Raw genomic sequence first — 14131 nt, 5'->3', positions numbered from 1 at the left:
ACCTAGAATACAATTGACCGGAGATGTTATGTGGGAGAATTACGGAAGGAAGTTTGTGGCTAATTCCTCTCTGACAGGATTTAGTCTAAACCAACTGCATTGTTACTAAATGCTTTTCTGGTAGAATAATCCCTCCTGAAGGAAGACTTACATTAATTCAACATATGTACACATGATATCCTAAACTTTTAACATTTACCTACTGAATGTACAATAGACTGAAAACAAACACAGAGACTAATTCTTTCAAGAAGTTATCAGATAACACAATGTGAGGTTTTGTTCTCATTTGTTTCCTAATACAAAGTCTCAAAGCATATTGTTTATACCATCACATAATAGCAGCTTTTATTTACAGTCTGAGAGGCATTATCAAAAAGAAACAGTGCTTTCCAACTCACTCAGACCACTGTTCTTTCAAATTCTTAGTGAATGACTTTGAAAACCAGCTGGGGGAGGAGGACACAATACTCAATCCCCTCTTTCACCCTTCCCTGAATCACCAGCAACACCATAAATAGCTAACTCAGCAATGATTTTCATGTTTTAAGTGTAGTAGGTATAACAGCTACCACTCCCTTAAAGTACATGCACAAATAGTAATGCTCAAGGATTGCACAGGCAGGATTTTGATCCTTCAATGATAGCTCCTAATGTGAAATTGTTTTCCTTCAAATCCCAGCAAGAGCCATTAAAACAGACTTGTGGAAGTGCAGTTTCTTCACTGTGCAGTGAAGAGCTTTCACCAACCTGCTCTTCTTTTGCTTAAGGTTCAATGATTATTCTCAAAGCAGAAAAGCAGTGTCAGAGAGGTCAATATAAAAATGGAGAAAGCATCTTACTTGCTTCTACTCAAGCTCAGAAACTCAAACAGCATGGAAGCATTCACAGTTTCAGCAGACAGCATTTTAAGTGGCAGTAGCACAGTGCACACCACACTGGAGACAAGCACCAGCTAATGTTTATAGCTTACTGCCCCCAACTAAGACTGAGACATGTCTTACTCAAAGTAAAAATTTGTCAAATACCTCTGTTACACACTATCTTAAGGCACCAAAAATCAAATGCTAGTACCTAACAAGTACATTTCCTTCAGCAGAAGGCCAGTCCATGGCCTGAGGTCCACCTGCAGAGCCAAGCTGAGGCACAGACAGTGAGCAAGCCCCCTGCATGGGACCCATCTCACCTAAGCACCACCAGGACAGGACATCAGGGCTTGAAGCCTGATATAAATCTCCCTCAGATTAACACAACCACACCACTGCTGTCAACAGAAGTGTCTGGATAGGTTAGATTTAACCCACCATAGGACTGGCAAACAGGATGCATTGAGGCTGGCAGTCCTATGCCAGCCTGAGGTACATTCCTGTTACCAAGCCACAAATAGCTGAGGATCCCAAAAGGCACAGAGTCCTGTTTGAAGCTAAAACTCCTGTGCATCAGCAGAGCCAGTTCTCTGTACCTATGGATCCTTAATTAGCCCTACAGACCTTCTCTCCAAATTCAGTGAAGGATTTAGTCAGCTTCAGCTATGCAAGGAATTAATCTGCTGACCAGAAAAAGCCCAATCTGCATTTGTTTCTGTGCCTGGAGAAAGGACCATCCTCCCCACCCCTCCAATTACAGCACTGCACCCTTACTGTACACCACACACCACGCGGTACTAACTTGTGTCATCCTCACCACATAGCAGAGACAAGTTCAAGCTAGCTCACAGAAAGCAAAGGAACTGTATTTGGTGAGCCCACCTCTGAGTTCTGTCACCGGTATTTATGCAGAATAAAAAGTAGCACTCTTAGAGGCATACCTTAATGCAGAAGTTTCCCAATAACCTTACATCACTGGAAAGAGGCTGAACTTCACAGAATTGATTTAAGTTTTGTATGAAAGTGCTTCCATAATTTCTGTACTAATTTCAACAAGTTACAGTAGGATAACTTCTTTTTTGTAAATAGGCCTCTGGCTCACCCCTCTTTGTGAACACTTTGTGTAGATTTAAGGGATGAAAGACCTCCAGGGCTCTCTCCTTTGGAGGTTCATGTTCTCAATTTGTCTGGAAGGAAAAATTGATCTGAAGCATCAATATAATCTCATGAAAAACTGACATGTTACAACAATGTTGTAACTTGACAATGATTTGCTCACTGCCTAGAGGCCTTGGAAGCATTTGATAACATCTTGACAATCCCAGTGAATGTGGGAGAGATGCAAATGCCAAAACATGCCCTTGACATAAAAAAAAAGAAAAAAGAAAAAAGAAAAAAAGAAAAAAGTGTCAGCAGGAAAAACTGGTCAAGAAAAAAGAAATACCAGATCTTATTTTAGACAGAACAAGGTACAACACATGTCGCGGACCTTCCAACGCCGGAAGCTGAAGAATTGTTCAAAAATAAAGTTTCTATTATAGACAATTACCTGTCATTTTCTTACTTAAGTAAGAAAATCAGTGAACAATATAGATGAATTTCCAGAACTACTAGGTGCCAAATCTCGATAAGTATCAGACAGCCCCAATTAAAAGACTGTTCTCAGGTATCATTAGATAAAAAGTGAACTTCAAAGGAAACGCTGATGTCCAAGATAGCTAAATAATACATAAGCATGTTTCACAAGCTTAGAAGATTACAAATACCGCACATCAGCTCAAAATGCACTTCTACAAGAGTCAAACACTCAAAAACGGCATCAGAGACACAAACAGACCTTACCTACTGTGATGCTGTCAGGCATTACTATAATATAACAAAGCTGAAGGTCACAGAACACTTTTTCCAGGAATTTAACTACAGCCATGAATATATTGTTTAGTTGTCATAGCAAAAATCTAAGTATGCCATAATGATTAAACAGATACAGCTGTTTAGATACTCAATGTCAAACAAAAACAAATGTAGCAAAATCTCCTGTTTCTTCACATGCAACTCAAAACCCCACCAAGACCCCCAAAACCAACAACACTTCACACAGAAAACCACACTGGAATTACAGGCAAAAACAGCACAGTAAATAGTAATTCAGGTTCACTTACAGCGAATTTTTCTCTTGTGCCGCATGAGAAACAAGACAAAATGAAAAGCACACAATGATAAATCACCTTTTAGGTTTATGGCAATATTTTGCAAACAATAGATTATTTAGGCATTAAAGGAAGCATAGCACTTGAAAGATTATTTTAGGATAGAAAGCAAGAGATAGTGAAGATATTAAGCCCAGTATTTTAATAATATATTTCCTCCCACTCCCAGCTTTACAATTATGATGGATTTAATCTCTCAGGCATATTCATTCCATTCACACTTGTTAACATCTTTCACAGCATGTCCAAGATAGATGTAAAACAGCAGATCAGCAACTGAATATCAAAACTGCAGGTCCTGAAGATCTCCTTGAACTTGCCCAAGTGTTGCTTCAGTGAAACGTATGTGCAGTTTATGCAATGTTAAGCCTCCAGGCACTCAGAATTTGCAACTATTACCTCATTTCGTTTCTAGTGGAGGAACAGGCAAAAGATCTGTCAGAGTTGAGACTTCCTGCGTTCCAGCATCGCATTATACTACCAGGCCATTGGGTGGCAGCAGCAAAGCACACTGCATAGTACTTTAGTGAAAACCAGAACCCCTCAACACCTGGGGGTTCCCAAACTGGGATATACAAGTTTGATGCTCTATCAAATTCTCCAAAAACAAAAGTACAAACTCAAAATTATTTCGAAATTCCGACTGCTACTTGCACACAACTATATTACGATCACAAACCCACCAGCTAATGAGTGTGGAGCTCAACGTAGTCATGACTCCAGCCAAAAAACAGAAATTTTTCTTAAGAAATTGTTTTCAAACTGAAGAAAAACCAACCAAGAAACAAACAAAACAATAAATAAAACCAAACCCAACCAACCAAAACAATGCAGTGCAGCCTGGCTCCCTTTTAACCATAAGTTCTTCCTCAAAAAGGAACACAAAGCTCTCTGTTGTACACAGAGAAAAGTCTAACCCCCGATTAGGAGCTGGACACCACAGCAGTGACAGCAGGTAGCACAGGCATGTTCTGCCAAAAGCTGTCGAAGAAATGTGAAATGTATAAAATGTGACAGAGAAGGGAGAAAAGGGAAAACCAAAGCAGGAACTTGACTCTCACCCTGTTGCTCCCTAGGCCTTCACACCAGGCCTTCACTTCTAGGAAACACGTATGAGCTATAAATGAACTACTACATATTTTCACTTACCACAGTGGGTGAAGACATGCTGTGGTCTGATCTGAGGTTTAAAGAAAGCCTCAGGAAGCTTCTTCATGGCACTAATTTAAGCACAAGCTGACATGCTGGTCTCTGGAATCCTGTTTATTTTGGTCTGAAAGCTACAATATGGGCACTAGAACTGTTTACATCTAGACAATACAAATTCTGCAGCAGTATGTTCTGGCAATGCCAGCTGCATTAAGGAAAGCAGGTGAGCCTAGACTCAAATGCTGTTTGAGCAATAAAAGATTTTTAGTACCTCGGTGAAGTTTTCAAAAATACAAAGCTGAAAGCTGTCAGTGTTCCTTCTCATTATCACTAGACAAATATGATTTTGGCAGGATAATATGATACCTTTGTGGTTATATTTCACATTACTCCCGCCGTCCTAAGTCCTGAATGCAACATTATATGCAATTAAGAACACAGAATTCTGGGTATAGAAATGGGATGGAAATTATAATCTTCAATATTAAAAATATACTCATAAAAGCCCTTCTCTACTAGTATGGTCTTATTAGAAATATGAGTAAGCCAACACACAAAAACATCATCATGGAGGAATACTCTTTTTCACTTTAGCAGCAGTTTTTAATTTGATTGACTAAAACAGGAAAATAAATGTGCCTGTATGATCAGGATTTTAAATGTTTGTTTTGTTTTCTAAAAAGGAAACTTTTGAAAAAAGTTTTCTAATTTACATTTCTCAACTGTAGTGCCTCAGAAGCTTCCACCAATACAAACTAAAGCAAATCTATCAACTTCACAGCCAAGCAGAAGAAGAGAACTCAACAGCATGCATGCTGTGGTAACTGTACACCTTGCTCCTCTACAATCATACAGCACAGGTTCTCTGAGAGAACCACTCAAGCAGATGTTGATTTTCTCACACACCCCTGTAAAGGATGCTCCCTGGCTGACAAAAAACTCTACTCAGAAGTACAGTGCACCATGCACTCATGACCACCATGCCGCCACGTTCTGCTCCATTGCAGAACTCACACACATGAACCTGGTCTGGAGTGTGTACAAACTCAGCATGGAGTCAGCCAGCCTTCAGGCACTGTCAGCAGCATCACCTCATGCCTGGTCTTGTGTTTGGTTTTTCTGGGGGGTGTGTGTGGTAGTTGGTAAGCAACAAGCTGTTGGTTTTGAGTGATTAGTGGTTCATAGTATAACAGGCCAAACTGAGAAACAATCTCTACTATGCCAATATGCTTAGGTCTGTATAACATTTCCTATGATGATGACAAATTAGTACGTCCAGAAACTCACCTCCACCAGTTTGGACAGCAGTCAGCTGTGGTCCCATTTCTCGCAACACTTCATTGTCCACAGGGTAAGTGGACGTCTGAGATGAGCTCGTTCCTTGTGTTTCATCATCACCCAGTGCTGTGGTCTGAGCCCTGAGCATTTCCAGGGCTCCTATGCTCGCCATCTCCTCAAAACCTTCTGACATCTGAGCCAAGGGAGAATCTCGAGATGCAGAGAGAAATGGGGTATCCAGAGGCGAGCTTGGAGGGGACAACGATGACAAGGAGGACCTTGATGACAGGGATGCCAAGGACTGCGGGGTATCCAGAGACCTCCGCTGCTTATTGAAATTCGAGTGTCCAATGGGATCAGCATATGGCACATCCTTTGTGAGAGACTCAAAGGGAATTATGTCAAAGCGTAGATGCTGCCCATAGTCTGTAACGCTGTCTGATTTGTCATACTGCGGAAGACCATAGATGTCCGTGAAGCTGACCGAGCTGAGGGAGCCTCTGCTGGAGGCCAGGGATCCTCGACTGGAGGCCAGGGATCCCCTGCTGCTGCCAGAGGACATTGTGAGGGTGCTAGCTGACAGACTACAGCAGGCAAAGAAAGAGAAAACAGAAAAGGCCCTTTCAAACACAATCACATACACCAGCTCAGACATAAAAATGTCAATCCAGATTACACAAAGAATTTTACATGTATTCAGTATAGCAACACAGAGACATGATTTGGTATTTTGAAGTCTAGCTCATTTCTCTTGCCCTGGTCTCAAGCACAACCACGACTGGAACACTGCAAGTGACAAGCACATTAGGACCAAGTGCCTGAAGACAAATGGTTTGACAAGACAAGCGTACTCTTTCTTCCAGCACGTAAGCAGCCATAATTTGGCAGAAGAGAGGCCAGAGCAGTATCTGCATCAGTGTAAATCAATTCCCCTCAGTGTAAAGAAGGGTAGGGTAGATTACCATGATCCAGCTTGAATTTGTATTAATGATGGGTAATAAACATATCAGGCAGAAGCGTGAAGGGATTTGGAAGGTCCTAACAAACTGCTGTGTAAATCTCAACCTCACAGGTTTTTCTACTGCAAAATAAAAAAGATTTTATGATGAATCCTATTCCGGTTCCTCTTTCCACGCAGGCAGTTAGCGAGAGAATAAAAGTGACAGTGAGAAATGAAGTGAGACACAGCAGGGACTGAACTTTTGATGTTGGCATGGTGTTGAGCTGGGGAATCCCCAAGAGCTGAATCTAAAAAGGCAGCTGCAAGCCTGAATATGCAAAATTCTGGGCTTCTGTGTGGGTCTTAGCACATTCTTGTATTTAAATGGCAAGACTTTGTCAACTCATAAGGGATCAAAGACCCCTTCCTTTGGACAATATTAAGATCTCACGGAACTTAAAAGAATGTTATCTTCATATTAGGAAAACTGTGGCAATATTATGAAGGGATTTAAGTATGTATCTTTTCAGAAAAATAAGGTAACATAAAATTCCCCCACAATAATGTAGCCCAAATGGTCATCCCTATTACTAGTTATAAAACTCCATCACATTCCATAAACTAAACTGCATAAATTTAGTAAAAAAATTAATTTACTTGGCATACATATGTAAAAGTATTAAAAGATAAACTTTATAAATTATTAGTATTCTTCTCTGCTGCAGTTACTCACCTTTTTAACTGGGAGTGTAAATATGAGGTTAAACGTGTAGCTTCTTCTAGCTGCATAAGCAAACAATTTCTCTTTTCCTGTAACAGTATCCTGCAATTCAACAGATATATATTACCATTTTTCTTCAATACAGCAGTGCTGAAGAAGTGCTAGGAGCTTTCCAAATATAGAAAAATATCATTGCATTGCAGTTTGGAATATAAAATTAAGTCTTGCTACTTAATAAAAAGTTTTAATACATCCAGCTCGTATGTAGCTATGATAAGTTCAGCAAGAACACACGAACCAAGATTCCAGCAGAATTTCCAGACAAGAAAAGTAACTGAAGCACAGTGTAGGAGTCATGATGTTGAAAATACATCACAGCAATTAGCAAAATTATAAAGTCCTAGGTAAAAAAAAAAAACCATCAGCCTACAGCGATTTTTTTTTCCGTTGCATCAACCTGACTGTGCCAGTAAAATACAGAGAACTACTATGCCTTTCGTTGCCTTGGCAGGAAAGAAATATTCCAAACAGCCCTAATATCCAAGCTAATTAGTGTCAAATTTCAAAGATAAAATGGAAAATTTTTGAAGGACTTCTGTTAAGCAGCCGCCATAAAACTCAACTTTAAGCTCTAATTCTAGGTGTTTCAAGTGCATTTTCATATAATTAAGTTGATGACACATTTTGAATGCTATGCTATGGCAAAAATCTCTCTCTGAGACGTATTTTTTCCCATTCTAATAGCATGCATCTGAATTACTCAGTACCACTGCCACAACACAGATGGAATGTACCTTCAATGCTGTCAGTCTCAGACAGCTATATGATACCTTAAATTTTGTATTTTGAGAATCTTAAAACTTCAAAGAATAGATTTTATGTGTTGCTATCACATTTATTAATTTCTTGAATCCAGAATTACAGGTATTCGTGGTGTTTTGTTTTTCCAAGCCAAATCACTGAACTTCAAAATAAAATCAGGGTGCTAACATGTTCTGTATTGCATATCATTTGTATATTCAGGAAAGTTACTCCTGCAGCCCTGCTGTCATAAGCTGGCTGGAAATTAGGATTCTTATAGAAAGTTTGGAGAAAACAGATCAAACTTATCTCAATGCTTCAGACCTTCCTCAACTGCAAAGACAGCTGTTAGGATTAAACACCTTAATGGGCAGGATTTAAAAAATAAAAATAAGTCAACAAAAAAGAAGAAAAAGAGTCCTTCTGGATAAAACCCAGCAGCATTAGTGTCAATAAACTTTGGATGGTTAAGACGTGAAAAAAACACGTCCCTGTTAGCAGTAAAAACATAAAACTCTCAACTTCTTTGGCCTCCAACTTCAACAATTCATATGCTGGCAAGGGGCTGCAGTGCTACACTCTAACAATCTCACCACCCTCCAGGGAGCTCCATTCATTACAACCACACAGCAGAAGCTGCACACCCGATGGCATTCAAGTGTGAAACTTTTCTCCTGCTTCTGTGGACCCCAGACCAGGTTAATCAACTGGTGCAAGAAAGGCTGCAGCTCAACTATGTAAACTTACATGATAAAGGCACTGCATGCAGGAACCAAAAAGAAAAAGACAAATGGATGCAATAAACTTAACTGATTCAAAACTTAGGAACCACAGTCATCAGTGTTGTAGGTACCTGTGCTGAGGGGAAAGAGATGCCTCCAACTAAGGCTGCCAACATCTTAAACAAGAAAAAAAAAAAAAAACAACAGAAAAACAAAACCCAAAACCAAAACAAAACCCAACCTCTGTCATACAGATTTTAAGTTAGCTCTGATCTGCACGTAACTCAGTTTCTGTAAAACTCAGAAACAGAGCACACCCAACAATTATTTAAAGAGGAAGCTTCTTTTTATTCCACAATTTGGAGAAAGTAGAAAAAGAAAAGCAGAACTAAGAATGGTTTTGGTTATTCCTGAATCTAAGACAAACAAATAAATGGGCTACTAATAGTTAAGCTTTCCTCTAATTCGTTATGCAAAAATAGATTGCCTTCAATATTATTCTAACTTCTGCTCAACTTTTTGCTAGCATTTGAAATATCAAGTATCACACTGGAACGCTGGTTTCCACAGCATGAACTACATGGAAAAATAGCCTGGCTTTCTTGCCAACATAGCATGCGCTACCTAACATGAGAACCCAAAACCAACAAATAAAACTTACTACACTGCAGTGTAAAGTGAACTCCCTTCTCTGTCATTTTAAGCTGGAAAGCCAATGTAACAATATTGCAAAAACTGCAAAATATAGAACATTGAACTGTAGGTTGGCTGTGAATTTTCTATTTATTGCCTGAATTTACCGTCTGAAGTAAGCCTTTTCAAAGAAACTGAAGGTCTCAAAATTTGTGTATGCAAGGCACTTCCAAATACTGTAAAAGTGTCTTAATTATGTAAATATTAACCTTTACAGAAATCACATTAAAGCTTATTCATGTAGTTTTCCTCAAGTGTCAAACTGGGGTTTTATCACTGTTTAAGAGAAGCAAGACTGGGAAACAAGAACAAGTTTTCAGTGCTTTCATTAGAAGTGGTTTATAGTAACAAGAAGAGGTTAAGAGGCTTTGTCCATTTCTCTGACTACAGGAAAAACTGGGCAACTTTGAAACAAACACAGTGTTTCCATTAATAAGTTTGGGGGGTTGTTTTTACATGTAACTTGACATTTAATTTAAGTTTTCAAGAATTACTCTGTTCACTGTGCTCTCTGAATGTCAGAGTTCGGATGTACTCCCACTGCTGAGATTGAAAATTAAAAGGAAAAATTGTATACAAAAGGTAGTAAAATCATCATTTAACTTTCCTGTTATAAGGCACAAATCAAATATAGGAAAAGGATCTTTGTTCTGATGTTTTTGGAGATGAATATTACTCCACTGCAAAGCAAAAAGAAAATGTTGCACTCTACAGTTACTGTTATTCATGTCTCTATTATCAGACATCACTCAAGACTTTTTCCAAGCATCTTTTGTGACTGTATTCTGATCTCTTCTTTCTATTCAGAAGACAAATGAAAGGAATGAAAGGAAAACTGACTACCCATTACCACTTTAGCTCTCCTTTAGAAACCTTCAAGACAGTCAGAATTAAATTGCAGTCAGAATCAGCCTCTTCCTTTCTTGAAAGCAATTTACTCCAGAAACATTCTGTTTTTTCTTCGACACAGTGAAATTCCCTACTCTTTCTTTTGAAACTACTTACATGGATCTTAAAATAGATAAGAAAACAATTTAAGTTCCCAAACCTTTCTGTGGCCCCATGAGCAGACGTTGCTCGAGCCCGCTGAATTTCATCCTCCAAGCGTCTTTTTTCTTCCTCCAAACGTGCAATGTCTTCTGGGGATCGTCTCTGCTGACTGATGAGCTGCAACTCCTGAAGAAGAGCCTCCTTCTCTTTGATGAGCTGAAGACGGTCCCTGTCCGCTTCAGCCATTCCTGGCCAAGATTCATTATCTAGCAAGGCTAGTTGCTGTTGTATATTCGAAACTCTAAAAGAAGATAAATATATTTCAAAAAGCAGAAGAAACAAAGATGAAGACAATGAAAAGGAAAAATACCAAAAGGTGAAGCCTGTTGACTTCCATGACTTTTCTTCTTCTAAATTTCAAACCAAGAAAATTTAGAGGAGTTTGGAAGAGTTATTTCTTTCTGCATTTTTTGGGTGGGTTTTGTTTTGGGTATTTTTAAAATATTAAAAGAACTGAAAGTTTGCTGCCTATATAGCAGAAGAAGTTGACCATCCTTTCCTTTCTCATTCTTCCACTATCAGATCTTAACTTGGGATTTCAAAAGTGCAGGGGATGAAGGGGAGATGTTTTTCTAGTGACAACAGGTCTGTCTATTCATGTCCTACCTAGCAGAGGAATGATTCAAGGGGCTAAAAATATTAGGCAGTCCTGACAGAAGAATGTTAAGAGTAAATAAAATGTTAGTAAACAAAATTAGTCTGGAAGAAAGGATCTACTGGCTGCAAAATACAAGTGGCTTTAGACATCAAATCAAGCAAAAAATAAGCTAACTTGATTTTGTAGTAGGCTTTATAGTTGAAAGTAGTCTCCTATATCCTGTATCTGAGGAAAGTGAACACACACACACAAAACAATGGTTGTAAAAAGAAGACATTTTAAGAAAATGTTCTGCTACAAACAAATTTTGAACTCTGATAAATACTACAAAGAAGATTGAAGCTAGAAATTTCACAGATATTTCTTTTGGCAAATTCTAAAGGTACATAAGCATTAAGAGGGAGAACACTACTGCTAGGTATTTATGCTTGCTTTGCAATGGGCAATTCAGATACTTTAGAATGTTACAGTTAAAATGAACGGTAAATAAGAGAACGTCTAGCCGTCTGATTCTTGAGTATTTGAAACTAAAGAACTGTGCAGTTATGCAGTTGTACACCTCAGTTTCATCTTCACTTTAAAATGGTAGCATTCAAATCACCATAAGAGATTATCACCTGATAGACAGAGCACATTTCAAGCCAGATAGATAGATAGATAGATAGATAGATAGATAGATAGAAGCACATTTAAAGCCAGCCATAAAAGTGGAATATCATTAATTCCTTTGGTAAATTAATCTTTTTTGTTTTCCAAAATATCTGGTAAGAAAGAAAATAACAAAGTAAGGTAAAAGCATACAACAAGCAAAATACATCCGCAGAAAATCCTCAGTGTGATAATGTGTTTAAGGATAAAAGAAGCAGCATAAACATGACAAAGAAGTTTTCACCATCTAAAAACAACATTTCATGCAATGTTTATTTCATACTGACATCTGGAAAGTATTTGGCCATCTTATTATCAGGGAAGGGAAATAATGTATCAGTATAAATCATTTTGCAATGAGTGCATTCATATACAAATAGGAATACAAATAGGCATTTCATTGTGAATTTTGTCCAAGTGGTTTTCCCCCCTTAGATTTCATTTACAGCAACTAAAGAACTTGGGTATTATGTTACATTTTGGTCTAAAGCAGAATACTTTGTCAAGCCCTTCAATACCATTTCCTCCTCCTTGCATTAATACCCAACTTCCTGCCAATAGCTGCTGAAAGCACTATTGTGAATCGATACACATAGTCTACGTATTTCATGCCTCAGCTGTTGTGCACGAATTCCAGATGCAGCTTCCTGAAGAACACCTCACCCCATTAACAAGATGTCAGGGCCAGGAAAAGTGAGCATTCAGGACCCCTCCTCTCCCTTACCCAGGCTGCTATGCTGTTAAAGATCCAGTAAACACTCCTGAAGGCACATACAACCTGATTTTCAAGTGTTCAGTGTCAAATGAAACAAATGGGGATTCGAGATTCTTTCAACACAATCACAGAATTCAGGTACAACTAAGTTATCATAGCTTGGCAGGCAAGTGTGAATCAGATCACCTCTGGCAATGTATATGAATGACCATGTTCATAAGCTCTTACATGGCTTGTGGATGAAAGAAATTGAGATGTATCTGTTTAAGTAACTGGGTTGTAAGACAACTGGAAGGGGTAACCCTCTTCTTCATTTTAACACTCACAATTATTTTGCTAGCTATCTTTCTAATGCAGGGTGAGCTGGTTAGGAAGCTGACCACAGCAGCAAATAAATGCTAACACAGGCAACAGGGAAGACAGAAGTACCAGCAGGAAAGAGAAGAAGATGGGATCCCGTCTGTCAGTGCTATTTAACCACTGAATCCGCTCTTGTATAGAGAGTGGTAAAACACCACTCTCGATAAAAGAGGTTTTAATCTAGACTCCTGAACTTGCTGAAAACACGTTACTCCCTTTCAGTATGACATTCCAGTGTAAGGTTTTTTTTTTCCTCTCAATTTCCGTTACAATGATTCTTTGAAAATAAGAAGTCATCGTACAGTAACTTAGTTATACTTCATTAAAGGGAAAAATACTGCTGTGGATTCCCCTGACACTCAGCATTTCAGCTAGTTATTCTTGTCTCTATGTTTTTCCTGTAAGAAAAGAAAAAGACATTGCTAACCACCACATAATACAGGAATCTGCTGGGAAGGGAACCTCAGCACCAATAAGCCAAGTTTTCTGCAACCTGTATGTCCTGCAAATGAAACTAAGTTTTGAGGGAATTTTGTTGCTTGCTTTCCACTGAAGACTCCCTCTGGATGGTAAACTGTTCCCAAAAGCTACCAGCGATAAACATTTTAAAATTTATCTTCATAGCTAGAACATGCCTAAGACTTTTATGGTCTCACTCAAACATATGAAAAGTATCTGAGGAGATACATTCAGTTCTGCTAAAAACATCATAAATCTTCTTAAGCATATTCCATAATTGCATTTTTCTTCTAACACAAGCTTTTCTTCCCAATCATAATAAATAGATAAAAAAAAGGGGACAATTTCACTATGCTTAGCGATGCCAGATTTTATACCTAAACCACACCAGACATTCTCACTGCTAGTATATTATAAAGAAGTATTTCTTTTGTGTTTTCAGACTCAGTGCATATATTCACCTACCTTAAAAATTCAGATAAATCAATGACTTGGCACTGACTGCAATTTTAACAAAAAAAAAAAAAGATGCTTTAGCAAGCCTCTGATTTTAAAATACATTTTTCCTTCCTTTTGGACATTTTTTAAGATAGTACTTTTTAAGTGTAGTCAATGTAAAAGGGTAATTCTATCTGGCCTAATGCCAGATCCTGAGGTGCCTAGTCCCTAGTGGGGAAAAAACAGTTAATTTTGAGCCATCAACATTCCAGGCATTTTGCCCATTCCCATCCTTGCATAACAAGTGCTGAGGAGCTTGCATTCCATGCTCGAGTAGGTGGTATCAAATGACTGGTTTCCTAGGTAGGCAGACCAACTTGCTGCTTATTTCAGTATTTAAAAATTTAAAATGGAGATTAATGTAACAGGCCCTGTTAAGCAGAAAAGCAGGAGGGGCACAGATGGTATGACAAAGGCTTAACC

The 14131-nt window shown here is 38.5% G+C and overlaps 1 protein-coding gene across 4 annotated transcripts in view; it reads right to left on the bottom strand.

Annotated features, from left to right (window-relative positions):
• Positions 1–14131, bottom strand: part of WWC3 (WWC family member 3) — a 101531-nt gene that overhangs the window by 17003 nt on the left and 70397 nt on the right. For all 4 annotated transcript variants that reach the window (XM_031051055.2, XM_005151427.4, XM_031051052.2 and 1 more), the window contains exons 9-11: positions 10429–10671; positions 7177–7266; positions 5513–6087 (exon numbers count right to left, since the gene is read on the bottom strand). In XM_031051055.2, coding sequence (XP_030906915.1) covers positions 5513–6087; positions 7177–7266; positions 10429–10671 — 908 coding nt within the window. The remainder of the gene's footprint in view (positions 1–5512; positions 6088–7176; positions 7267–10428; positions 10672–14131) is intronic.

Source organism: Melopsittacus undulatus, chromosome 2 (assembly GCF_012275295.1).
Source record: "Melopsittacus undulatus isolate bMelUnd1 chromosome 2, bMelUnd1.mat.Z, whole genome shotgun sequence".
Classification (NCBI taxonomy): Eukaryota; Metazoa; Chordata; class Aves; order Psittaciformes; family Psittaculidae; genus Melopsittacus; species Melopsittacus undulatus.
Note: the sequence above shows the minus strand (reverse complement) of the source record. Positions and strands in the feature narration are given on the sequence as shown.